The 27,975-nt window shown below is 39.9% G+C and overlaps 1 protein-coding gene across 1 annotated transcript; it reads left to right on the top strand.

Moving 5' to 3' along the window:
* Nucleotides 1–69: 69 nt before the first annotated feature.
* Nucleotides 70–27,866, top strand: SPCS2 (signal peptidase complex subunit 2). Its single transcript, XM_045484038.1, has 5 exons — nt 70–206; nt 18,384–18,467; nt 19,308–19,468; nt 20,831–20,965; nt 27,090–27,866. Exons 1-5 carry the CDS (start codon nt 93–95, stop codon nt 27,274–27,276), a joined length of 681 nt encoding a protein of 226 aa, XP_045339994.1. The 5' UTR covers nt 70–92; the 3' UTR covers nt 27,277–27,866.
* Nucleotides 27,867–27,975: the final 109 nt, after the last annotated feature.

Raw genomic sequence — 27,975 nt, 5'->3', positions numbered from 1 at the left:
CCCGATGGGCTCTTGGCGGCGCGATACGCCGTCAGCTTCAGCCAATCGGCTTCGGACAAGTAGGAGGGGAGGGAGACGCTGAGGCAGACAAGATGGCGGCGGCGTCTGCACAGGGCGGGAGGACTGGTGGTGGAGGAGGCAGCAGTGGGGCTGGCGGTGGTCCCAGCTGCGGAACAGGCAGTAGCCGCAGTGGCTTGTTGGATAAGGTGAGGAGCCGCTTTGGGGGGGACAGCCGAGACCTGGGGAGGCCCGGGAGGCAGCGATTCCACCTTCCCATCCCCGCCCCCCTTTTCTTCTGTGGCTTTTTCAGCGGGTTGTCCTCCCCTGGCCCACCCTGGGAACCCTACGGGCGCTTGTAGCCCGATCTCCACAACTCGAACCTTGCCTCATTCCCTTCAGGTTTTCTTTCCTTCTTGGAAGTGTGCCTGGTCCTTAACGCTAGCCACCACAGCTTTTGGGGATAATTTGATTCCCACATTTCAATGCAGCCATCGTTTTCCTCGGAGGTGCTGGGGGGGTCACAGTTGATGTGCCCATTTCAGTGGGAAATCTGAAGCCCGAAGGAATGAAAGCAGCTACTCGAAGTCAGTAGTCCCCAAACTCCCCATCACGGTCACCACACTTGGGTGCTGTTGCAGATTCTAAGTGCTCCTTGACCTTTTGCTTACTCAAGTTTCTGGGTGTTTTATCACGGTACTGCTATTACTGAACTTCCCTTATTGGTTTGACAGGAAGCCTTTGAGATTTTTTTTTCTCTCGCTTTCTTCCCACTCCCCCCTCTTTTTATCCCTATGCCTGCCACTAATTGCAGTCAGTGAGTCGGATTCGTGAACTTGCTGCATGCTCTAGGTTGCCTCTTTCCCTCTCCGCCAATCCATTTGTTGTTGTTTTTTAACTGCGGTCCTAGCAACAAAGGCTTGAAGGAAAAGAAAAAGGGAAAACTCCTCTGTTGGGCCTTCTTGCCCTTTGCAGAGCATCTTGTTAGAAACACTTGCAAGGAGTACTGGTTCTGCCTCTAATTAGCTGTGTGACCTTCAAATAACGCTTTGTTCTCCCTGTTGCTTCATCTGTTAAATGAGGGACTTAGCCTAAAGTGTGTTAGTCCCTTCCAGTTCTCTCATTGTGGGGGCCCTGGGCCAGTTTGATGAGAAATATTAAGTATGGAGCTTTTAATATAGTAAATAGGATTTCTTTAATTGAAAGCAGCTTTTGTTGGAATTCCTTGTGCCTAACATATGGTAGGTGCCTAAGAAATGAATATATGATCATATTGAGGGGTTCAGATCCAGGTCTTTTTGCTTCTGTTTTTAGGTGTCATTGGTTTTGAGTCACATGGTTCTCACAGTCTTAACCAATTAAAAAAAATTTTTTTTAATGTTTATTTATTTTTTAGAGAGACAGAGCACAAGTGGGGAGGAGCAGAGAGAGAGGGAGACACAGAATCTGAAGCAGGCTCCATCCAAGCTCTGAGCTGTCCACACAGAGCCCAACATGGGGCTTGAACTCATTAACAGATCATGACCTGAGCCGAAGTCAGACACTCAACCAACTGAGCCACCCAGGCACCCCAGTCTTAACCATTTTTAAGAGAGGAGAACATGTTCTGGGAATTGGGATGGTAAATTGCTCCAAGACACATGAGAGTATTGGGAATTGATAGTCATTTTCGTACACAAATCCTGCCTTTCTGCTAGTGAGCATCTCAACAGCCTATGCTTATCCTGTCCCATTGAGTGCTCTTGTTTTCCCTCTGTTTAGATCATTACCAGCAAACATTACTCATGGGCGTTTCTGTTAAGGTAATGATTACTGAAAAGTATACAACATCATTGCATTATTGGCAGAACCTGGATTTGAGGATCATAAGATTTAGGCTTTGAAGTAGCTTTGTTAATTTCACCCTGTATGAGGCCTGGCAAGTCAGTTAACCTCACTAAGCTTACTTTTCTTCATCTGAACTAGTACAGTTTTGGGGAGAATCAAATGAGGTGATATACATGAATGATCTCTTTGACCTATAGTGTCTAATACATACGTTCAATGGCAAAGGAAAACATAAAGAATTCTGTCAGAAAGTACTGGGGGCAGGGGGCGCCTGGGTGGCTCCGTCGGTTGAGCGGCTGACTTCGTCTCAGGTCATGATCTCACGGCTGGTGAGTTCGAGCCCCACGTCGGGCTCTGTGCTGACAGCTCAGAGCCTGGAGTCTGCTTCGGATTCTGTGTCCCTCTCTCGCTGTGCCCCTCCCTCATTCATGCTCTGCCTCTCTTTCTCTCAATAAATAAAATATTAAAAAAATTTAAAAAAAAGTACTCAGAGGGGTGTCTGAGTGGCTTACTCGGTTAAATGTCCAACTCTTGATTTCCGTTAAGGTTATGATCTCACAGTTTGTGGGTTTGACCCTCATGTCAGGCTTGTGCTGACGGTGTGGAGCCTGGATTCATTCTCTCTCTCTCTCTCTCTCTCTCTCTCAAACTTAAAAAAAAATAATGTAACTCAGTATAGCTAATTATAGGACATGGAGGTACCCAATATATTAAAAGTATTTGGTGTATTCAGATGTGTGCTTTTTACAGAAGTTCAAATGCAAGAGAGAACGATCCCTGAGATCTACTTGATAAGCGGGTGAGGGCCCCAGGGGAGCCCTCATGTCTGAGAGTGGAGCTAGTACCTTATTTTTGAAGAGAGGACAGCATACTAGGTAAGAATGTCCTTGAGCAAATGGTAGTGCAGATGGTGCCTGATGTTTTGGGTGGTGAGTTGACTGTGGACTGTCCTAAGAGACCTGTAGTGACATGAAGGTAGAATCAGATTGAAGAGGAAATGGATTGCTTGGAGTAAGAGTAGGAAGCCGTTGAAGGTTTTGAGACTATATACAGTGGTTTTGGAAAATTAGATAAGTTGAAGTAGAAATTAAAAGTCTTCTGATAAGGCCTTATACCTTACTAGCGTATAAGGTTTATTTAAAAAGAAAGGCAAGTTTGAGTTCTAGTGCAGCATGATAAAGGCCACATGACCTTGGATAAGTTGCATGGTATTACTGAACTTGAATTTCCTTATGTAAACAATGTGGATTCCCATATGTATTATAGGCTTGTTGTTAATATTAAATTGTACAGTTTGGTAAATGTTCTTTGTAAATGGCTGTAAAGAGAAAATGACCAGGTGATGAGAACCCCAACTTGAGCAGCAGAAGCAGATAAAAGGCCTCACAAAGGAGCACTCGGCAGAATTAACCCAAGAAGTGAGGGACCTAGGGGAGAGAAAATAAGTCAAGATGTGTTTAGGTGCTTTTTCTCAGAAAACTTTATTTTAGCCTACATCAGGTTGTTCCTCTAATTTCTCTAGCATTTATTGCACATGGGAATTAAACTGTCATTTAATATGACCTGACCTACTGTCTTGTATTTTTCTACCAATTTGTATTTGTCCAGTTTCCCATGAAAGGTTCTTATAGTTCTCTGAGGTGATCAATACAGAACAAATACTTACAGCATTGAATTTTGCAGACAAAAAACCTTCACATCTGCCCCCTCCATCATCAGAAACTGCTTTTGAGATGGTGCCTCTAATTGTCTGAAAACTGAGGGTACTATGGAAGGGAAACATGGGGAAAAATGTTATTCTCAGTGGAGCAGGATCTAAATGAATAAAGAAGTTTTTGCTCTGTGGGATTGAGAGGCTGTTACCTTACAGCCTCTTTAATTTTATTTGTCTTGATTTTTTTTTAAGGGCTTTTATTTTTATTTCCTGCAGCTGTAGTGGCACTTCCTGTGAAGAAATGTAATAAAGAGATGCAAATGTGCTTCTAGCTTTCTGTAAGCAGATGTGAATTTCTGTGCCTATGAAACTGAGAACAAAGCAATTCTACCTTCCTGATCTTAAAAATAAGTATGCAAATATAATTTTTCAACTTCTATCACAGAATAATTTAGATTATTGCAGTAAGATTTTTTTTTGCCCACAAAATACATCAAAGCATTTTGTTCTACATAGCAGGCTGTAAAGAAAAATTACTTGCTTAATTGTTTTAGCTATTAAAATTGACATAGGTATTAAACCATGCTTTCCAGAACTATATCCAAATCCTTTTAGCCTTGTCCATGGATTTTTGTCTCCTGGATGAATTGTTTTGGCTATTAAAATGTGGTATTAAACTGTGTTTTTTAGAAGCTATATTCAGACCCTTTTAACTTCATACCTGAATTTTTGTCTCCTGGCTGGACTGTTCATCCTGATCCTAAAGCACAGCTTTCATACCTTAGTAGTGGAGAACAAAGGCTCTGGAGCCAGGCTGTATGTCTGGCTTTGAATCTTGGCTCTGCCACTTAGCAGATATGTATTCTTGGCAAGTTAATAAATCTCTTTGTGACTCAGTTTCCTCATCTGTAAAGTGGGAATAATAATAATATTTACCTTTGGGGCGCTTGGGTGGCTCAGTCGGTTGAGCGGCCGACTTCGGCTTAGGTCACAATCTCACGGTCCGTGAGTTCGAGCCCCGCGTCGGGCTCTGTGCTGACAGCTCGGAGCCTGGAGCCTGTTTCCGATTCTGTGTCTCCCTCTCTCTGACCCTCCCCCGTTCATGCTCTGTCTCTCTCTGTCTCAAAAATAAACGTTAAAATTTTTTTTTTTTTTAAATAATAATATTTACCTTAGAAGGTGTCTGGCACTATATATCTGGCATATAGTAAGCACTTATCTATCTGTCTATATATAGCTGCTGCTAATTAGCTGGTTACTCTGGGCTTCAGCTTCCTATTTTTTCCTAACATGATATGAAGACATCAGACTCCGTTGGGGTTTTAGTTAAAAATACAGGTTTCTGGACCTCATCCCAGACCTGAATCAGATTCTCTGGAGGTGGGACCTGGACAGCTGCATGTTTTTACATATAGCTATTTATTTATTTACTTATTTATTTCCTCTATATTTTAATATTTTTTTAATGTTTATTTTAGAGAGAGAGAGCGCAAGCAGAAGAGGGGCAGAGAGAGAGGGAGACACAGAATCAGAAACAAGTCTCCAGTCTCTGATCTGTCACAGCACAGAGCCCGATGTGGGGTTTGAACTCACCAGCCGCGAGATCATGACCTGAGCTGAAGTCAGACGCTTAACCGACTGAGCCACCCAGGCGCCCCTCTACATTTTAGTAGTTACTTCCAGGTTGAGCACTACTATCTTAGATTATTTTTTAAATCCTTTCTGGTTCTGATATATGAAGAGTTTTTTGTTTGTTTTGTTTCCAACTGTTCTGTTTAGTCAGTAGTGGTTTCTCTAAAATGTTTATAGTGAAGAGACATTGAAGCTTATCTGTGCCAGCCTCCTCATTTTATAGACATGGACACAGTTGAAGAGGGGGAAATGAAGCAACTTGCCCAAGCTGACACACTGAGTTGGTTACAGTTCTCAAACCTGGCTTCCCGGTTCTTAATCCAGTGCTCTTACTTTACTTCTTAGGTACGTTGCCTCTCATACTGGAGCAGACCATGTGCTAACTACTGCAGTAGTGAAAAGAGTGTCTATTTTGAGGTTGGAAGACCTAGGCTCAAGTCTTGGCTTTGTTACATATCAACCATGTGTCCTTAGGTCACGTATCGCCTTTTGCTGTCCTCCGTGGTATCTTAGCTTGCCAGATTTCTGGGTGGCACGTCTGGACCCTGACCTACCTCTGACAAAGAAGATGAATAGTTTTATGGCATTGCTGTAATTGTGTGTGTGTGTTTAAAGAAACAAGGTGCTGGCTTTTTAACATTGTTTTGCAAACTAAGCTTTATTTTTTAATTAAATGTTTATTTTTGAGAAAGAGAGCTTGAGCAGGGAAGGGGCAGAGAGAGGGGGAGACAGAGAATCCCAAGCAGACTCTGTGCTGGCAGCTCAAACCCACAAACCATGAGGTCATTACCTGTGCTGAAACCAAGAGTTGGATGCTTAACTGACTGAGCCACCCAGGCATCCCGGAAGCAGAATTTTAATAATATCTCAAAACTCATTATTTTTTACTTCATCAAACTTAAAAACTCTTGTGTCAAGGGACACTATCAGGAAAGTGAAAAGGTAGTCCACAGAATAAGAGAAAATATTTACAAATCCTATTTCTTATAAGGGCCTAGTATCTAGACTATGTAGAAAATTTTACAACTCAATAACAAAAAGACAAACTGATTTCTAAAAGAATAAAGGATTTGAATGACCTTTCTCCATATGAAGATATACAGATGACCAGTAAACACATGAAAAGATGGTTAGCATCATTTGTCATTAGAGAAATGCAAATGAGAACCACCGTGAGATACCACTGAGATGGCTATAATAATAATAATTAAAAAAAGAAAAAAATAACCATTGTTGACAAGGATGTAGAGAAATTGGAACCCTCCCACATTTCTGGTGGGAATGTAAAATGATGCAGCCACCTTGGAAAACAGTTTATCAGTTCCTCAGAAAGTTAAGCATAGAATTACCATATAACTTAGCATATTCCACTCCTGGGTATAAACTCAAGAGCACTGAATATATATGTCTGAATAAAAACTCGCACACGAATTACCATAGCAGCATTATTCACAACAACCAAGAGGTAGAGGTAACCGAAGTGCCCAGAAAGTAGATTAGTGGTTGTAGGGAGCAGGGGATAGGGAATGAATACTTGTGGTTATGGGGTTTCTTTTTAGGGTGATGAAAATGTTCTAGAATTAATGGTGATGATTTCACAACCTTGGTATAATAAAAACCACTGAATTGCACATTGTCTTTTTTTTTTTTTTTTTTTACATTTTATTTATTTATTTATTTTTTTTTTAATTTTTTTTTTCAATGTTTATTTATTTTTGGGACAGAGAGAGACAGAGCATGAACGGGGGAGGGGCAGAGAGAGAGGGAGACACAGAATCGGAAACAGGCTCCAGGCTCTGAGCCATCAGCCCAGAGCCCGACGCGGGGCTCAAACTCACGGACCGCGAGATCGTGACCTGGCTGAAGTCGGACGCTTAACCGCCTGCGCCACCCAGGCGCCCCGCATTGTATTTATTTTTAAAAATTTATTTAAATTCAAGTTAACATACAGCGTATGAATCAGAACCCAGTGATTCATCACTCATATAGTACCCAATGCCCATCCTAACAAGTGCCCTCCTTAATGCCCATCACCCGTTTAGCCCAGACCCCCACCCACCTCCCCTCCAGCAACCCTCAGTTTGTTCTGTGTATTTCAGAGTTTCTTATGGTTTTCTTCCCTTTCTGTTTTTATCTTATTTTTCCTTCCCTTCCCCTATGTTCATCTGCTTTGTTTCTTAAATTCCACATGAGTGAAATAATATTTATCTTTCTCTGACTGTTCTCACTTAGCATAATACACTTTAGTTCCATTGACGTTGTTGCAAAAGCAAGATTTCATTCTTTTCAATTGCCAAGTAATATTCCTATGTGTGTGTGCACACATATATCTTCTTTATCCCTTTATGTATATATACATATATATCCCTTTATCAGTCAGTAGACAATTGGGCTCTTTCCATAATTTGGCTCTTGTTGATAGCGCTGCTGTGAACATTGGGGTGCATGTGTTCCTTCGAATCAGCATTTATGTATCCTTTGGATAAATACCTAGTAGTGCAGTTGCTGGGTCATAGAGTAGTTCTATTTTTAATTTTTTGAGGAACCTCCATACTGTTTTCCTGAATGGCTACACCAGTTTTCGTTCCCACCAGTAGTGCAAAAGGGTTCCCCTTGCTCTGCATCCTCGCCAACATCTATTGTTTCCTGACTTGTTCATTTTAGCCATTCTGACAGGTGTGGTGGTATCTCATTGTGGTTTTCATTTGTATTTCTCTGATGATGAGTGATGTTGAGCATCTTTTCATGTATCTGTTAGCCACCTGGATGTCTTTGGAAAAGTGTCTATTCATGTCTGCTGCCCATTTCTTCACTGGATTTGTTTTTTGGGTGTTGAGTTTGACAAATTCTTAGATAGATTTTGGGTACTAACCCTTTAACTGATCTGTCATTTGCAAATATCCTCTTCCCTTCCATTGGTTGACTTTTAAATTTTTTTTTTTTCAACGTTTATTTATTTTTGGGACAGAGAGAGACAAAGCATGAACGGGGGAGGGGCAGAGAGAGAGGGAGACACAGAATCGGAAGCAGGCTCCAGGCTCTGAGCCATCAGTCCAGAGCCTGACGCGGGGCTCGAACTCACGGACTGCGAGATCGTGACCTGGCTGAAGTCGGACGCTTAACCGACTGCGCCACCCAGGCGCCCCACCATTGGTTGACTTTTAGTTTGGTTGATTATTTCCTTTGCTATGCAGAACCTTTTTATCTTGATGAGGTCCCAATAGTTCATTTTTTGGAATTGTACATTTTTAAATGGTGAGTTTTATGGTATGTGAATTATATCTCAATTTTAAAAACTCATTTCTTTTTGTCTTTACAGTGTTTATGGAGTATCCTCTAAAGTTTTCAAATTACTACTATTTTCTTAGCCAGTCATTCACAATTATTTAAGAGTGGTATCACAGATGTTAACAATCTCCATCTGTCCAGCACCCCCCCCTTTTTTTTTTTTTTTTTTTTAGCCGTTGCCTACATTGTTTCTCTGCTCTGACCTTTGTTTTGTCAAATTTCACTAATAGTTTTTCATATTATTTGACCTTTCAGTAGTATTTGACTCATTGATCACTTCTTTCTTGAACTTTTCTCTTTTTTTTAATGTGGCTTCTAGAAGATTATTTGCCCCTGATTTTCCTCCACCTTCATTGGCCTCTGTATTATTGTTACTGTTTTGTCTTCTTCCTGACCCGTAAATATTGGCAAACCCCTCTCCTCTATCTATACTCATCCCAAGGAGATACCAGTGTCATGGCTTAAATACCATCTGTAAGTTGATGACTTCCACATTTGTGTTTTCAACCTGGACCTGTCCTCTGAGCCCCAGACTTCTGTGTCCAACTGTCTACTTGCCATCTTCACATGGATATCTCATAGGCATATTAGACTAAATAGCCAGAGGCAGTCTACTTCCAGTTTCTCTGGTGTTGCCACTAATGTTCATGTTCATAATTAACACATGGTAATTTCTAACTTCCAACTTAACTCCAGTGATAAATGCAGCTGTTAATAAGCCACTCATTCATCAAAGAAAATTAAGTAATTTTCTTTGCAGTATTTCTTGGTCATTTTTATAAAAAATAGATTGAAATTGAAAATTAAGTACGTGGCCAAGAGCTCTAATCTCTCTCTTTGAGATATAGTATTTCCGAGTTGGGATCTAAGTTAGGTGATGGTGCACATTCTCAAGACAGACATCATTTTCTCCCCAGATTGAACATTTTTTTCTTATTTTGAACTTACTGTCTTTTCATCTTTTGCTAAATGTGTTCATATGGGTGGTAGGGGGTCCATATTTCCAACTCATATAGTAATCTCGCCTTTTGACTTCACCATCAATTTTCATAATCTCCTTATTTTGGTTTAGAAAATTCTGAAATCAGTATAACTGGAATTTAAACATCTCAAACTCAGCATGTACAAATGGGTATTTCTCCTTTTTGCATCTGTGTACCTTCTCTTAGAAAATCACGTTAGCTCAGTTACCTAAGTCTGAATTCTTTTATCCCTTTGCTGTTGCTCTTATTTAGGCCCTGCATCTTAGTCAGTCATTTGAATCTGATGTGTTTATCTCCATTGTTACTCCTCTCCAGACCATCTAGCAGGTTGCCACTAGAAATGGCTTTTAGGGTCACCTAGGTGGCTCAGTAGGTTAAGCATCTGACTCTTGATTTCTGCTCAGGTCATGATCTTATGGTTCATGAGTTCGAGCTGCATGGGCTCTGCTCTAATGGTGTGGAGCCTGTTTGGGATTCATTCTCTCTCTCTCTCTCTCTCTCTCCCCCTCCCTCCCCCCTCCCCCCTCCCCCTCTCCCCCCTCTCTCCCCCCTCTCTCCCCCCTCTCCCTCTCTCCCCCCTCTCTCCCCCCTCTCTCCCCCCTCTCTCTCTCCCCCTCTCTCTCTCCCCCTCTCTCTCTCCCCCTCTCTCTCTCCCCCTCTCTCTCTCCCCCTCTCTCTCTCCCCCTCTCTCTCTCCCCCTCTCTCTCTCCCCCTCTCTCTCTCTCCCTCTCTCTCTCCCTCTCTCTCTCCCCCTCTCTCCCCCTCTCTCTCTCCCCCTCTCTCTCTCCCCCTCTCTCTCTCCCCCTCTCTCTCTCCCCCTCTCTCTCTCCCCCTCTCTCTCTCTCTCCCTCTCTCTCTCTCCCTCTCTCTCTCCCTGTCTCTCTCCCTCTCTCTCTCCCTGTCTCTCTCCCTCTCTCTCTCCCTCTCTCTCTCCCTCTCTCTCTCCCTCTCTCTCTCTCCCTCTCTCTCCCTCTCTCTCTCCCTCTCTCTCTCCCTCTCCCTCTCTCCCTCCCTCTCAAAATAAATATTTTAAAAAATGACTTTAAAAAACAGAAATTTGATTATTTTGTTCCTCTGCTTAAAATATTCTCAATTGTTTGTCTCAGAATAAAGTCCAAGTCCCTTAACATAGTAAACTAAACAAGACTATCTAGGATATACTCCCTGTTAAGTGCCTCATCTACTTTTCCTCCTTTGGAGCCTATATCCCCTATCTAAACTGGGAGAGACCTTACAAAGAAGGGAGAGAAAAAGTGTTAGTTTTTCTTAGAGCCATACTCAGCTCTTTGTAAATCAGAGCAAGGTCCTTCTATTGGCACTAATCTCTGGTAGCCTTCATCTCTTCAGTGTGAATTGAGGAATCTTTTGAGCCTTTGTCAAGCTTTGTGTACTGGCCTTTGTGAAGCTAAGGAACTTCATGAAGCAATCCATGGAGGTCTTTATCACTACATAACTTACTTCTGTTTTCACTGCTATTAAAATAAGAAAATAGAAGTGCTTATGTTATTTAATACTCAACACAATTTTGCTTTGCTGGACATACCTTTAATGACCAAGGATTTTGTCCTTTTTTTGCCTTTAACGCCAGAAGATGCATGGAGAACAGGAAAAGCCTGTAATCCTTAAATAGGTTAAATCAAAAAATACCTTCCTATACTATTTACATATTCTCAAGACCTGGATTATGTTTAATATCCTCCTGAAGTCCTTAGAAAAGTGAAGTTCTTTTTTTTTTTTAATTTTTTTTTTTTTTTTTTTTTTTGATGCTTATTTACTTTTGAGAGAGACAGAGACGGAATGCAAATGGGTTAAGGGCAGAGAGGGAGGGAGACACAGAATCCGAAGCAGGCTCCAGTCTCCGAGCTGTCAGCACCAGAGCCCGACATGGGGCTCGAACTTATGAGCTGTGAGATCGTGACCTGAGCTGAAGTTGGACACTCAACCGACCGAGCCACCCAGGCGCCCCGAAAAGTGAAGTTCTCAATGCCATATCTGCAGTGAAGTATCTTTGTAGAACTTTTTATTCATATTTGCAGCAGAGAATTGTAACTGAAATGAGTCTTTGTAATGTTTAGTCAAAACCATCAAATGCATATTTTTGAGACGCCTGTGTGGTGCAGTCAGGTAAGCGTCCTACTTCAGCTCAGGTCATGATCTCATGGTTTGTGGGATTAAGCCCCACATTCGGCTCTGTACTAGTAGCACAAAGCCTGCTTGGGATTCTCTCTCTTTCTCTCTCCGCCCCTCCCGCCCCCTCCCCCCCCCCCCCCAAATAAATACACTTTAACAAAAAGTTTAAAAAAATGCATATTTTCTGTGGACTGGTTAGCTGTCTAGATCTGGCAATAGGTATGCTGGTCCAATAAAGTGTTTTTATTTCTTTTTTTCAACGTTTATTTATTTTTGGGACAGAGAGAGACAGAGCATGAACGGGGGAGGGGCAGAGAGAGAGGGAGGCACACAGAATCGGAAACAGGCTCCGGGCTCTGAGCCATCAGCCCAGAGCCCGACGTGGGGCTCGAACTCACGGACCGCGAGATCGTGACCTGGCTGAAGTCGGACGCTTAACCGACTGCGCCACCCAGGCGCCCCTGTTTTTATTTCTTAATGTTGGTACTGACAAGGAAGTGATTTATTTTAAATGGGACTTTTTGAGCTATATTTTCAGTTAAATTTCAGTTGGTTTTAAATGGAGGGAAATGGAAAATTCAAAACCTATTTTGTGGGTTTTGTTGGTATATTCAAGATTAAAATCATTTTTAGATTCTTTTTATGTTAGCTATAACTTATTAGGTAGGAATCAGGATCCTCTATACGGCTATCACTTCAGGGATTTATGTCTTTTTCTTTTGTTTTTGATAGCTAATAATTCCTTTCCTTATATTTTGTGGGAAGCACCTTATACTTTGTGGGAAGCAGTGTGGAATAATGAGAAAGAGAATGGGTTTTGAAATCATGAAAACTCCGTTGAGTCTGGCTTTACCACTTCCTGTCACTTTGGGCAAATTTCTAAAACCCTTACTGTTATCTATAAAAGAAGGATGTTAGTCAGTTTGAGCTGCCTTATCAAAAATGCCATAGAATGAGTAGCTTAAACAACTGAAATCTTTATCTCATGATTCTGGAGGCTGGGAAGTCTGAGTTCAGGGTGCCGGCATGGGTTCTGATAAAGGCCCTTCTGCTTGCGGACAGCCTTCTCGGATCCTCACATGGTGGAAAACAGAATAGAAATAAGCTCTCATGTTCTTGAAAAAAAAGTTTTGTTTTTTTTTTTAAACATTTATTCATTTTTGAGAGACAGAGTGTGAGCGGGGGAGGGGCAGGGAGAGAGGGAGAAACAATCCGAAGCAGGCTCCAGACTCTGAGCTCTTAGCACAGAGGCCAGTGCAGGGCTTGAACCCACGAACTGTGAGATCATGACCTGAGCCGAAGTTGGACGCTTAACTGACTGAGCCATTCAGGCGCCCCTTGTGTCTTTTTGTAAGGGCACTAATCCCTCCCATGAAGGCTCTACCCGCATGACCTAATTACTTCCCAAAGGCCCACAGCCCAATACTATCACATTGGGGTTAGAATTTCAGCATCTGATCTGTGGGGGAGAGACAAAAACATCTGTCCATAGCAGATGGTAATTGTTCTTAGTAGCGTTATCATAGGGATTAAAAGAGATGGTGTATGTAAAACATTTAGCACAATACATAGGGCACATTGTGCACTCAGTAATAGCTCTGGTTATACCTCCCTCAAATTCTGTGGATAAGAACCAAGTGAGATTACTTCAGCCACGTACACATTTGTTAAATTTAAACTGAAAGTTAACATTTTAGAAATCTTTTCCTTTTTTTTCTTTATAAGATTGTTTAGACATCTTTTCAAGAAGTAGCTGTTGACACTATGTTATGTCCCTGACTCTGAGAATGTAAAACATGTAGTCCCTGTTACCCAGTGAGGGGGGTGTTATATAAATCCAGCTAACTGTGATGCAGTATATTAGCTTTGCATAATTAATAGCAACAACAGTAGCTAATGTTTAATAACTACTTGTGTGTACCAGGCATTTTGCTGTTTTTTAATTACGGTATTTAATCCTCATACTAATGTGTGAAATAGATATTTTTATCTTTATTTTACAATTGAGCAAACTAAAGCTATAGAAAGATTAAATTATGTGCTCTTGCAAAAATAAACATTAAGAGAAAGATTAAATTATTTGCCCAATATCATCCATTAAATAGGAAAGTGAGAATTAAAACTCAAGTAGTCTGACTCCAAAGCTGTATCTTTTAACCACTATATTGTGCTCCTTTGCATAGTAAGGGCTGCCTTATTAAGTGAAGAAAGAATGCATTTGCCTACATCTGTAGTGAATCTAAATTCAGTTAGGTTCTGATTTGAATATAGTATGTCTTTGAGAAGAAGGCCACAAACAGAATCTGCCTTGGGGTTGAGTTCAGAGATTAAGGCAAGTAAAAGTAAGTTTCTATCACTGAAGAAGGGACAGTTTTATGGTGAACCATGTGTTTATAAGTTAGCCCTAAGTAATTTAGTTGCCTGTCACTTACTGGCTGTGTGATGCTTGATATCCCTGGACTCTAGTTTTCTAATCCGAAGGACACTGGTTTCCATATTGAGAATCTGCTTAAGGCCTATCAGTGGTATTAGCAGTTTAACAGTGGATGCAAATTGACCTGCATAAGGGATATCATCCTGAAATTTTTAGACACACAACATAAAGAACTTCCTGTAAGGGAAAGAACATTGTATATGAAGGATCAGGAATCAGAATGGCTTCAGGAATCTCAGGAGTCCCTTAAACTCTTGAGACAATGGAATAAAACTTTAAATTTTTTGAAGAGAAATTATTTGTATTAATTGTGAGGGTAGACTAAAAGGATGTTTTCAGATGTGTAGTCTCAAAATTGATTTCCCGTGTTTATTTTTCAAGGACCCACTAGAGGATGTGTTCACCAGATCAAGGGAATAGTAAATTGAGAAAAGAGTAAGACATGGTATCTAAGAAAAGGGGGTCCAGCCCAAGAGGAGGTTATGGGAACCCCCAGGGTGGTAGTGAAGGGAAATTCCAGGATGATAGCTATACAGCAAGCCTGGAAAGCAGTCCACCCAGATCAAAGCAGGTCAGGAGGCTCTAAGACCAATTACTCCAAAAAGATGAAATTCACAGAATGATGAATACTTTTGCACATATTGACAGGACATTTAAACAATTGGGTGAGAATTCGAAATATCACTATATTGATGATAAATACATTGATTGAAAACAACAACCAAAACAACAGTAGCTCCAAGGAAAACAAAAAGTTATCAGGAAAGAAAAAGTAATCCTAGTATAATACATGACTCATCTGTGAATAGCATTTATGATTATAATGTACAGTTTGGATAATCTAGCCAAAATTAAGGTGTAAGACCAAATCACTAGTGATCTACCATGATGTATTAAAAAGATGGTGGGGCGGGGGGGAGCAGAGAAAATTAATGTGAGTGTGGCAGGGGATGAAAGGGCTCAATTTCCTCTTTTGTTGTGAGAAGTCAGTAGATTTAATGCCAAAAACTGAGAAATTAAGAAATAAGAATGTAAACAATTTTTAAAGCAATACAGAGATGAATATTAAAAAAAAAAATTCAGCCAAAAGGAGATAAAAGCAGTGTCTGAGGAGGGGAATTGACAATAGCAATGGTCTTAAAGTCAATGCCTATGATTGTTGATTGGGCCCAGTATACATGTATCTGTACCATGCAAGAGGGAGTGTGGGAAAGAAGAATTGTGTGAAGTTAAGCATTGCTGTATTTTAATTGGCAGTACTGCCTGTATCAGGGATCCCTAAGTCCACTTGGTTCAAGTGATTCACTAGGACTGATTCACAGGACTGAGTATGTAGTTTTACTTGTGGGCAAGATTTATTTCAGCAAAAGGAAGAGGTGCATAGGATGAAGTCTGGAGGAAACCAAGTACAAAATTCTGAGAGCCCTCTGCCAGTAGAGTCCTAGAAATTGTGCTTAATTCCTCCAGTAACAGTATGATGTGACAGTACGTATGGTGTTGAGTGTTGTCTGCCAAGGAAGCTCACTACAAACTCAGTGTCCAGGTTTTTTACTGGGAGCTGGTTAAGTATGCACCCTCTGCCTAGCCTGTGGCAAAACTCCAGACTCCTAGAAAGAAAACTCGTGTGTAGCGTAAACTACATCATTTATACAAACAGCTGAAGCACAATGAGCCACTCTTACCACTTAGGGAAAGTTTTATATCCGTGTAAGTCACTGTTTACCAGCCAACTTTCCAAATACCAAGCAAGGGCCAGCCTTTGAAGCAGGCCTTTCTAAGGATGGCGGTCTCAGGCCTATCTTAGCTCTTTTCTGCACAGACCTTTCTTGGTAATTTATCCTGTGAGGTCCCATATGAAAGAAACCAACCTTTGCTTTGTCTTTTTATTACAAAAGGAAAGCAACTGCCCTTATGGTGTAAGAAGATAAGAGAGAGAGGGAAAAAAAAGTTTCTTAATAGCAGGAGAGAGAAAAATGGAAGAGTAGTATACATTTGAGTTGAGCAGTTTTTGAGAATGACAGAAAATAAGTCAGAAAAGTAAGCATCTAATGTCCACCCTCCTGCCCTTTTTCTAGATGTGTCTCTGTACTATAGCAGAGATGCTATTTTCTCTGAATAGGCTAAAGGTTTCATGCACACAAAACGGATGATGCTCCCATCTCTTCAGAAATCATAAACTTTGTGAGTCAGTGGAAATGTTCCTGTGCCACTTACTGAAGATTGCTTCTAGCTGCCAGACAGTGGAGGTAGAGCTGGGGCTATTTCAGCACATGCTGTAATAGCTTCTGTGTTTTATCCCCCCAGATTGCTGAGAAATTATCCTCTAAGTTGTAAAGGCAAGTTTCTTTAATGTACTGCAGATAGTGATGTGTAGCTGAGTGTCTATGAGAATATGATTTTTTCTTTTTGGAATGACCCCAAAATGTTTTAATGACTTTGTTTCACAAATAATTTTAATTATGAATTCTGGCTGTACAGGTTCTTTCTTTTGCTTGCTGTTATCAAAATGGTATTTGCCACAAGTAATTTTCTCAAAGAAAATTCTTGTTTTTATGAGACACCAAAGGCAAAAAACCTTGATTGACTTTTAATCACTTGAAGTATGGCTGTTGTAGTTCATGTTTTTTCTCTCAACAAACTTCACAGAACAGTTTTTCTTTTTTGTGTAATAGTACATAGGATCACAGTTTTAAAAAACAAGTTTGTTGTATTATATTTCTACAGATGTTTGGTCTGTCTCCTTATTTCTCATATGCAGTGTCTGAACTTGTGCTCAATCAGAAAGATAAATATGAAGTTCTCTTCTCTTTCTGTAAAATCTATTCCTATTTTGTATTGGCCAGCTGGTTTGTAATTTTTATGAAATGCGGTATTCGCTTGATATAAAAAACTAAGAGTTGGGCATTGTGCTGGGGCACCTGGGTGGCTCAGTCGGTTGAGCATCTGACTTTGGCTCAGGTCATGATCTCAGCTTGTGAGATCACGTTGGGCTCTGTGCTGACAGCTCAGAGTCTGGAGCCTGCTTTGGATTCTGTGTCTCCCTCCCTCTCTGCCCTTCCCCAGCTCATGTTCTGTCTCTGTCTCTCTCAAAAGTAAATAAACATTAAAAAAAAAAAAAACTTAAAAAAAATTTTTTTTTTTAAAGTTGGGCATTGTGATCTATAAAAGGCAGGTTTATCAGATTATTTGTAGCACCCTGTTCCACTTAAGCTTTGTTCATGGAATCACTCACATTTGAGAATTTTTTTTTACTATATGAAATGTTCACATGTATAAAAATTAAAAAGGCATACATTAAAGAGTCAGTCCCACCCATGTCCTTCTACCTTCTCAAGATATCTGGGTACACTACAAGTTTGTTTAACCAGTCCTCTGTAGTTGAGTACTTGAGTTACTTTTTGTTGTTACAAATGCTGCTTCAGTGAGTAGCCTTGTATATTATTTCTTGTGTATGCACATAGGGACAATTTCCCAGCAATGTGTGAGACAATCACTTGCTTCTAACTAGCACAGTATTGGAGAACCTTTCTAAACCTCTGTAGATGAGAGAAATTGAAGTGGAGTTTGTCCAAAGTCCTATAACTAACTAATAATAGGACTTGATTTTTAATTCAAAATGTTCTTTCCAACAGACTACACTGGATTTGCTGTTTTCGTACAGTTAAGACATACTGGTAAAATACAAAAGTTGTTAACTGATGAATATGTATTAAAAGAGATGTTCCTCATCTTGTTAGTGTCTGAAAGTTCATGGGTGTATATTGTCTGAGTTTTGTGGTCACAGAATGAAAGGATGAACAAGTGGAGTTCTTCCCTATTCCCACATTTGGGTGAAATGGGGATGGGATATGTGAGTTCACACTGTAGTCTCTGTAGCCCAGATTGAGCTTTCTAGCATAGAAGACTGGCAACATCATATGAGTACCACCTGATTCTAGTGACCTAATCTCCTTCAATTTCATTTTTAAGTGTTTTTTGTCTTTTAGCTGTGTAACATCAGAGGACAAAGAGTAAATGTTACATGTACTTGAAAGATGGTCTTGTTAAGTAAAAACTTCAAATAAATTTTAAAGATCTAATTGGCTTTATTAATCGATTCATGAATCAGGCAGCATTCCATCTAGCGGGTAGAGGGAAGCTCCAAAAGGCTACAGAAACAAAGATTTTTAAAGCTAGAGAGGGAGTGGAAAAAAGGAAATTATTAGCAAAGAAGCCATTGTTTTAAGCAAGATCACCCTTAAGAGAATGGAAGGGGCCTATCAGTAAATTTCCTAGTGCTGACCAGGAAATTCCTGTATTAACTGGATATATTTCTGGGGAGTTGAAACTGCAGTTAAGTACTAGGTCTTATGTTGTTTTTTGAACACTTAAGGAAGTAGTTCATGTTACTTTCAATAAGATGCCATGCCTGGTGATGCACAACTTTTCTGTTTTACAGTGGAAAATTGATGATAAGCCTGTAAAAATTGACAAATGGGATGGATCCGCTGTGAAGAATTCTTTGGATGATTCTGCCAAAAAGGTATTTTCTTTTTTTTTTTTTTTTTTTTTAATTTTTTAATTTTTTTACTGTTTGTTTATTTTTGAGAGAGGGAGACAGAGTGCAAGCGGGGGAGAGGCAGAGAGCGAGGGAGACACAGAATCCGAAGCAGGCTCCAGGCTCTGAGCTGTCAGCACAGAGCCCGACATGGGGCTCAAACTCACAGACCACAAGATCATGACCTGAGCCAAAGCCGGATGCTTAACTAACTGAGCCACCCAGGCGCTCCAAAAAAGTATTTTCTTGAGGTAGGGAGTCTGTTAGCATATGTACAGCTTATGGCACATCTGCAGGATCTTTTTCTTTTGTGACTGGGAATGACCGTAGTTTTTAGTTGTAGGAATTGAGCCATAAAGCAGTTTCTAAAATCCTTAACGTTATCTGAGGGAATATGCATTAAAATGTTAGCTACTTCAAGCTTCTGTCAAATTCTCTAAGTTTTGAATTACAGAAAGCTGGTAGTTTATTGTTTTTGAGGTTAATTAGCCTAGAGCCAACAGGGTTGAGGGGAATATAGGATATTCATTCATGATTGGTCATCTCTCTATTTAAAAAGGGAAGAGAAACTTCCCTTCATCCCACGGGAAAAGTTGAGGATTAAAAAAAAAAAACAAAATGTGTGAGAAGTTAATGAACTTTTTCTCTGGGATCATTGTGAACAGCTTGAGTCTTTTTTGCTTAGAGTGGTGAAATCCTGATTGGAGAGAACTACTTGGTAATTTATATGATCCTTAATATAACTTTTACATAGAAATCAAGACTAAAAACAGGTACTAGGAAGGAAGCAATTCTGTGAGCTTGATTCCTTGTTCTTTTTACTAGGTACTTCTGGAAAAGTACAAGTATGTGGAGAATTTTGGTCTGATTGACGGTCGCCTCACCATCTGTACCATCTCCTGTTTCTTTGCCATAGTGGCTTTGATCTGGGATTATATGCACCCCTTTCCAGAATCTAAGCCTGTTCTGGCTTTGTGTGTCGTATCATATCCTTTATTTATGCTCAGGTTTGTTCTCTAGTGACTGTTTATTAGAATCTCTACTGATCATCCTCCCTGCTCCCTACAAAAAACAAACTTTGATTCTGGGGCCTGCTACTGTTAGAATTTAACAGTATGAGCCATGGGCATCTGTAGTTGTAGGTAGTAATTATCATTGATATTTTAAATTTAGTGTGGTTATTTTATCTTTAATTCTGTTTACTTGTTAATGTAGAGGTCATTATAATCCATGTGTGAGTGCCTAATAGCAAACCACACATTATAGTGAGACCCAGTTCTTCTCATTTCCAGCCTACCGCGTTTCCATTAGACCCAGTTTGCTTTAAGACACTCATTCCGGGATATTAGGAAAGGATCAGATTTTGGAGATTCAGGTTTCCTTGAAGCTGAAGGGCTGGACTGAGAGTTAGTGAGCATGAGTAGAGGTGTGGCTTGTATAACAGTAGAATTAAATCCTATTCTGGAGCTGGAGGACCTGGGTTTGAAATGGAAGTTGTTTTGTGATCTTGTGCTAAGAAGAACTTACTGGAGTCTGCTTGAATGCTGCTCAGTTACATATATATGCAATAGACATTCAGAATTACAAAGATTTTTTTTTTTTTTTTTTTTGAGAATGAGAGAGCGAGCTCGTGCTTGTGTGCACGCAAGCTGGAGAGAGGGAGTGCTCAAGCTTGTGTGGTCAAGGCAGAGAGGGGCAGTGAGAGAGGGAGAGAAAGAATCTTAAGCATGCTTGGCAACCAGTGCAGAGCCCACTATGGGGCTTGAACTCATGACTGAGATCATGACCTGAGCCAAAATCAAGAGTCAGGTGCTTAACCAGCTAAGCCACCCAGGTGTCCCTGAAATATTTCTAAAAAAATGTACTTTGGGAATTTTTCTTCTAGCAAGCCATTTAATAAAGCAGGCCCTGACTAAAAATGGTATTCTCCAAATTGATCCCAAATTATAGTCCCAGAATTGGCACCTTGACTTCTTTCAGTAATCAGATAAATCATCCCAGTATGAATTTTTTCACCATTAAGGTGGTTCCAGAGAATATGTTGTAGGTTCTGGAGACAGTCCCCAAAGGAATTCCAAAAGAGGTTTAAACAATGAGAGCAACATAATTATAAATATATGACCTCCCAAGAGAACTACCGTGATAAAATTTCATTTGTTTGGTGTTTAAAGTAAACATGATCATGGTATTTTTTATAATCGTGTCGGTTCCATATGTAATGGTAATGACTTCTCTGTGCCCAACACTAAAAATGCATACACACACACACACACACACAGATATATATGTATATATGTGTGTGTTCTTTTGTGTGTGTTTGTGTGTTTTTTCCTTAACTTTATCTGAACCTATTTTGTGATGATGGGGATCCTGACCATTTATACCTCATATAAGGAGAAGAGTATCTTTCTTGTGGCCCACAGGAAAGATCCTACAGGAATGGATCCTGATGATATTTGGCAACTGTCCTCCAGTCTCAAAAGGTATGACTATCCTCAAAGACTATTAAATTCTGCTGTTGGATACTCTCTGGGAGTTGAGTCATTTTCAACAGACTATTTTATTGTATGCTTACTCCATGCAGATCATAGTACCAGTCATGTAAAATGAAGAAAGGGGTATGAATGGTCTAGAAGGTTTTTCCTAACATTGTACTTCTGAGATTGTATTATCACAGAAGTGCTCTGAGGATAAACTGTGGGAGGAAGTAGTTTGGTAAAAGGATGAAGAATGAGTCTCTTTCCTTGTGGCCAATAAACGGAGCCAATTAGAATGCAGAACTAAGAAGGCCAAAAGTGTGAAGTGAATTATCTTTGAAGAACCCCATTAGCTTCTATATCTTCCGTGATCTTGACTACAGTCTGTGTAGTCAGAAATTTTTTAGCAATGTACTGGGCAACTCAGAGAATCACCTTTCCAAATTCCTGACCAGCTGTGGGTATAACTTAGTACAACTGACACCTGAGGTCTTTTTAGGTATCCAGAGCTGGGTAAGTTCTAGCTCATCTCTTTCTAGCTGTATGATGTTTGGTGTATTTGAGCTTTAGTCAAAACCGGATCAAGAATGACTCATAGAGTTGTTGGGAAGATGCCAGCTGGTACATATACCAAGTATAAAAATAGCAAACGTTGGTGAAGCGTTAACCATATACTGGGTATCGTGCCAAGTGCATTATCTCATTTAAATCTTAGAACCACCCATTTTATAGGTAAGAACACAGACCCAAAGGGTTTAATTAATTCCTAGAGCCCAAAAGTAAATTCTAGCTGGTATTCCAGCCCATATCTGAGCCCAGAACTCACGCTCTTAGTCACTGTCCTAAAAACACATGGGACAGTTCCTAGCACATAGTAGGCTCTCAAATTACAAGTATGGTTATTCACATGTATGATGGTAAGCATAGCATCAACACCAAACAGCCTCTCCTTACTGGCTTGTGCCAATGCCTATGAGGAGGAGCAGAATGTGATTCTGATGTTCTAGCTGGGTTCTCCTGGCAGGGTCCCCAGCTGCCCTTTGAACTCAGCCATCATAAGTCTCTACCTTGTGCCAGGTCCCTAAAACAGTTGTAGAATTCTAGACCCTAGCAGCATCTTGATTTCATTATTTCCATTCACACATTTCATCTCATTCATACACACATTCTCATTTTTTTGACAGCTTTATTGAGATACAGTTCACATACCATACAGCTCACACATTTAAGTGTACAGGTCATTGGTTTCTAGTGTGTTTTCAGATATTGCAACCATCACCACAGCCAACTTTAGAGCATTTTTATCATCTCAAAAAGAAACTCTGTACCCTTTAGCTATCTGCTCCCCTGCCCCCACCCCCCCCACACTCATTCCCTCAGCCTTCAGTCACCATTAATCTGCTTTCTGTCTCTATAGATTTCTCAGTTCCAGATATTTCATGTGATTGGAATCATACAGTATATGATCTTTTGTGACTGGCTTCTTTCACTTAGCATAATGTTCCAAGATTCACCCATGGTGTAGCAAGTGTCGATATTTTATTCCTTTTTATGCCAAATATTCCGTTACATGGCTATACCACGTTTTGTTAATCCATTTATCAGTGGATGGACATTTGAGTGGTTTCCACCTTTTGGCTATTGTGAATAATGGTGCTATAAACAGTCCACCTACAAGTTTTTGTATGGACATAATGTTTTCATTTCTCAGGTAACTTACCTAGGAGAGGAATTGCTGGGTCATACGGTAACTCTTTTAATTGCTTGAGGAATTGCAGACTGTTTTCTGTAATAGCTGCACCATTTTCAATCCCACTAGCAGTGCACGAGGGTTCTGGTTTTTTCCACATTCTCTGCTGATTTTTACCAGCTGCCACATTATTGTTTCCTGTGGTGAGGAGGTATGCCACCTCTGTTCCTTCTCACTGCACTTAAATATAGACTCTCTTCTCTTTCCTTGAAGATAGCTCCTGGCCAAAAAAAAAAAAAAAAGAAGAAGAAGAAGAAGAAGAAGATAGCTCCTGGTTCATTGGCATTCTCTCTAACATAGCTCCTTTGGAAGTCTTGGTGATTTCATTATCCAAATAGTTGATAATTCCTGTTCACTGGCCTCTCCTCTGATCATCTTGTTTTCTACCATGGCTCAAACACTTACTTCCCTGGACATATCCTAAACCTTGCTGATACTGGTAACTAATTACCTTCAATGATTTCAGTTTCGGTATCCCGCTCTATGACCATTGCTTCCTATTTTTCTAGTTCTCTTGTCCCAGTGGTTCTTCAGCCTCACTGGCATCTCTAACGCATTGAGCCTCCCACCTTTTCACTGTCTCTTTTGTCTTTCATTGTCTTACTTCCTTCTTACCCATCTTTGGTTCCATGGCATTTCTGTAGTCCAGTTACTCTCACTGTCCTAAAGCATCTTTTATACCTTCTCCTCTGTCTTCATACCTATCCTACTCTCTCATATTTACCCTCCTATTCTTTTGTTGCTGAGAAAATCAAAGCAGTCAGAAGCCCCCATCATGACCTGCTTGTGGTGCTCATCATAGTCTGTTTCTTCCGGAGTTCCCATCTAAAGCCTCCTCTCCATTTATCCACTAGCTTCTCTCCCTTCTCATTTACATGATGTTTCCCTCTCTGCTGGATCATTTCTTGTGGCATACAAACATGCTGTAATTTCTTCAAACTAAAAAAATTGGTTTTGTTCTCCTTATTCTCCCCACATGGTCTTATTTCTCTGCTCCCCATTTCTTCTCTCTGTATCTCTTGGATCTGTTTGTCTTTATATCTCTTTCATCCTTGTACTCAATCAGCATTTGACAGTGAATCGCTCACTCCTTGTTACACTTGCTTTTTAACTAGGTTTCTAGGATACCATAATCTCCTAGTTTTCTTCATACCTTAATGTCTGCTTTTCTAGTCGCTTTTATGATTCTTCAGTATTTGAAGGAACAGCTCTAAATTTGAAATGCCACACTAGTGCTTGTTCCTAGCACCTCTTCTCTATCTATATTCACTAAGTGTAATATTATCTAGACTTTCAAGACTTTAAATACCATCTTTATACTGAAAATCTCTAAATTTGTATTTTCATCCTAGACCTATCCTGAACTCCACTTTTCTGTTTGACATTGGATCCTATTTAGCATTTCAAAATTAACATATTCAAAACCTAAGCCTGCTATCCCTCATCCAAACCTGTTCTACCTCCCGTTTTCCCATCTCAATAAATGGCACTTCCATCCTCCTATTTACTCCGGCCAGTACTCAGTCATTTTGACTCCTCTCTCTCAGTCTTTCCAATAGTCTGTCAGCAAATCCTGTCAGCTCTGTCTTCTAAATATATTCAGTCTGATCACTTGCCATCTCTACTGCTACCCTCATCTCTCAGGTCACTGTAATAATGTCCTCATGGACCTCCACAACTGCTCTCCCTGCTCATAGTCTATTTCCAGTACAACAGGCAGAGTGATCTTTTTAGAGCATAAGGCACTTCAACTCAATCCTCCGTTCAAAACCCTGTCACTCTGAGAAAAATCTAAACTCCTAAGTCCAGCTTAGAAGTCTATACTCCTCTATTCTCTGCACCCCACACATAAGCACACATACCCCTTATTTCCTGTGGCTCTCCTCTCTCATTCCATCATGTTCTTCAGACATTCCAGGCATGTTCTTGCCTTAGGGCTGTTGCATTTGCTGTTTCCTTGCTTGGATTATTCTTTTTCCAGAAAACTTGTTCTTCCTTTCTTTAGGCCTCTGCTTAAATATCTGCTTAGTGAACGCTTTTCCTGCCTGCTATATTTAAAAGGACATCATATTTTCTGTTTTATTGTTGGTTCTTTCATATACGCTAAAGTAAAAGTCCCAAAAGACACAGCTTTGTCTGTGGTGTTCACTGCTGTATATCCTTAGCATCTGAAACTGCTTGACATGTGTAGTTGGTACTGCATAAGTATTACATAATTATTATATAATAACATTTATATTTTCCTGAAAATATTTTAGATGTAATTGTTATATATTACATGTAAGTTATATAACATATAATAATAAAATATTAATGAGTATTTATTTCTAAAGTGCATCAGATCACAACTCATCAGATCATGTCCTACCATCAAAGCCATGGAACTGCCAGTGAAACTGGGCCTAAAAGTCCCAAATTACGGAAATCAACTAACAGCAGTTGGCTGGAGTTTGAGAAAAATTTTGAGGTGTTGAAAATAGTTTAAAGACCATCACTCACAGCTATTCGGGGTTGGGAATAACTGGCTAGCCAAGGTTTTTTGTTTTTTTTTTTTTTTTTAGTATGGTTGACACATGGTGTTATATTAATTTCAGGTGTACAGCATAGTGATTCAACAGCTCTGTAGGTAGCTCACCAGGGTAGCTGCCATCTGTCACCCTGCAGTGCTGTCACAGTACATTGACTATACTCCTGTGCCTTTTGTCCCTGTTACTTATTCCATAACTGGAAACCTGTATCTCCCACTCCGCTTCACGTATTTTGCCCATCCCCCAGCTACCTCCCCTCTGGCAACCATCAGTTTTTTCTCTGTATTTACAGGCCTGATTCTGCTTTTTGTTTGTTTATTCATTTGTTTTGTTTAGGTTGTACATATAAGTGACATGATGTGGTATTTGTCTTCCTCTTTTTCCATTTAGCATAGTACCCATAAAGTCCATCCATATTGTCTGTCCTGAATGAGAGGATCTCATCCCTTTTTTGTGACTTTCTTATCTATTCATTTGTTAATGGACACCTGGGCTGCTTCCATATCTTGGCTCTTGTAAATAATGCAGCAACAAATACAGGGCTATTTCAAATTAGTGTTTTCATTTGGGGGAGTGGGGTGGCAAATACCAAGTAGTGGAATTACTAGATCATATGATAATTCTATTTTTAATTTTTTGAGGAACTTCTATACTGTTTTCCACAGTGGCCGCACCAATTTACATTCTCTCCAACAGTCCACAAGTGTTCCTTTTTCTTCACATCCTTACCAACAATTGTTATTTCTTAGACAATAATTTATTGAGCTATGATTTTTTTGAGCACTGGTTAATAATAGGTACTGTTTTAACCATGGCAGTGATCTTGAAAATTATGTGGTAGTTTTCCTATTTTAAACATGCAGAAACATGCAGAAACACGCTTAAGCAGTTGCTTCCATAAAGATAATAACAGCTTGACAATCTACTGAATGTGCCCTAATTAAATGGAGACAGAAACTGTTAGGTCATGGTCAGGGGAGGAATGTCAGCCTGCCAGAGGTTGATTTTTATTAACACTTTTGAATTGGTGGATATAGCAAAGGACCTCAAGGTACCTTAAGGTGTAGGTAAAGAATCTCTAGAATTCATATAGTAAAAGATACCCTCTGTCCTAGAATAAGGTAGAACCTGGAACTAGATTGATTATAGAGAACAAGCACCGAGCAGCCTAGAATTGGTGAACATCTGTGAAAACACGAGTTCTTCATTTATTCATAAAAATTTGATTGTCTACCAAGTGCTAAACTAAGAGTAGAAAACAAATAAGACAGAATTCTTGTCCTCAAGAATCTCTGAGTTTAGCAAAGAGCACAGATACACAAACATCCTTTCAGTAGATAATTTCATTGACCACATGGGAGCTATCATTAGACCTTGCATCTGATAGGTGCTTAATATTTGAATTGACGATTGATGGTGCAGTGTATGACAAAGGTGAGACATCTGACCCGGTTTGGGAAGGCTTTCCCAGAAAACTTTATGCCCTAATATTAATAAATGGGAACTAGTCCGGTGAGATGGGAGAGAAATGTCTACTAGGAAGACCCTTCTAGCATAATAAGGGCAAAGTCCAGAGGTAAGAGGAGTGGTCTGTATAACTGAACAGTCTATGACAAGGTAAAGGAGGTGCACAGTAAGGCAGACATGGTAATACCAATGAATCAGAACTTGTATCTTGAACGCAATTAGGAACCTCTGGAATTTTTATTTTTTACTTATTTTTTATTTTAAAGATCTGTGTGTGACCTACAGCACCAGTAGCCAGCTCAGTCCTTTCTTCAAAAACAGTTGATGCTCTAGTATTACTAGTTGAATCTCTATGTTTGGGTTTTGACTTCTTATCTTTGCTTAGGTTTGATGACAAGTATACTCTGAAGTTGACCTTCATCAGTGGAAGAACAAAGCAGCAGCGAGAGGCCGAGTTCACCAAGTCCATTGCTAAGTTTTTTGACCACAGCGGGACACTGGTCATGGATGCATATGAGCCTGAAATATCCAGGCTCCACGACAGTCTTGCCACAGAAAGAAAAATAAAATAGCCAATTTTAAAAGCAGCCATCTTTCTGCTGGATCATGCTGACTTTCGGGATGAGGGAGAAGGAAGCAGAGAACTTAAAATGGATAAAGTAAGATATGTTAAAAATGTCCCTGTTTTGTCCTGAAATTTTAGTCCATTCTGGATAAATAGGATTTTCTAGTTCAGATATGAGAAGTTGTAGCTCTGATATCTAGCTTTAGCCTCCTAGGTCTGCTGATCGTGTTGTTTTGATTTGCTTTTCTAGAAAAGCATTTTTGCTAGCCATACAGACTTCTTCCTACCCAGCAGTACTTTATATCACATAGCTTTGTGCCATGCAGCATTTGAAGACTCAATTTTTAAAATTGTTAACCTATTGCTGACCTTGTTGTGTTAATTCCTGTTTCAACAGCTATTTCTCTTAATTCAGGATACAACTTCTTGTGTATGACAGCTTTCCTTCACACACCATTTTTGTGGGTGTGTATATATCTGACTTGGGGGAGAATTGGGAAAAAACCACAGCTTTTTAATTTGTTTAAAACAGACCTTCTGCCTGTTACATTTTGTGCTTTTAACCAATTAAAGAAGCCAGTGGCATTTTTAGTTTTATATTGTCTTGTTTTCCACTAGTATGTACCTGTTGATTTGTTTGTGCCCTTTATTAACTGCCATTTTCTAAAATTTTTTTCAATAAAAGGAAAGAAGATGTGAAAAAATG

The sequence above is a fragment of the Leopardus geoffroyi genome, chromosome D1 (genome assembly GCF_018350155.1).
Source record: "Leopardus geoffroyi isolate Oge1 chromosome D1, O.geoffroyi_Oge1_pat1.0, whole genome shotgun sequence".
NCBI lineage: Eukaryota > Metazoa > Chordata > Mammalia > Carnivora > Felidae > Leopardus > Leopardus geoffroyi.
Note: the sequence above shows the minus strand (reverse complement) of the source record. Positions and strands in the feature narration are given on the sequence as shown.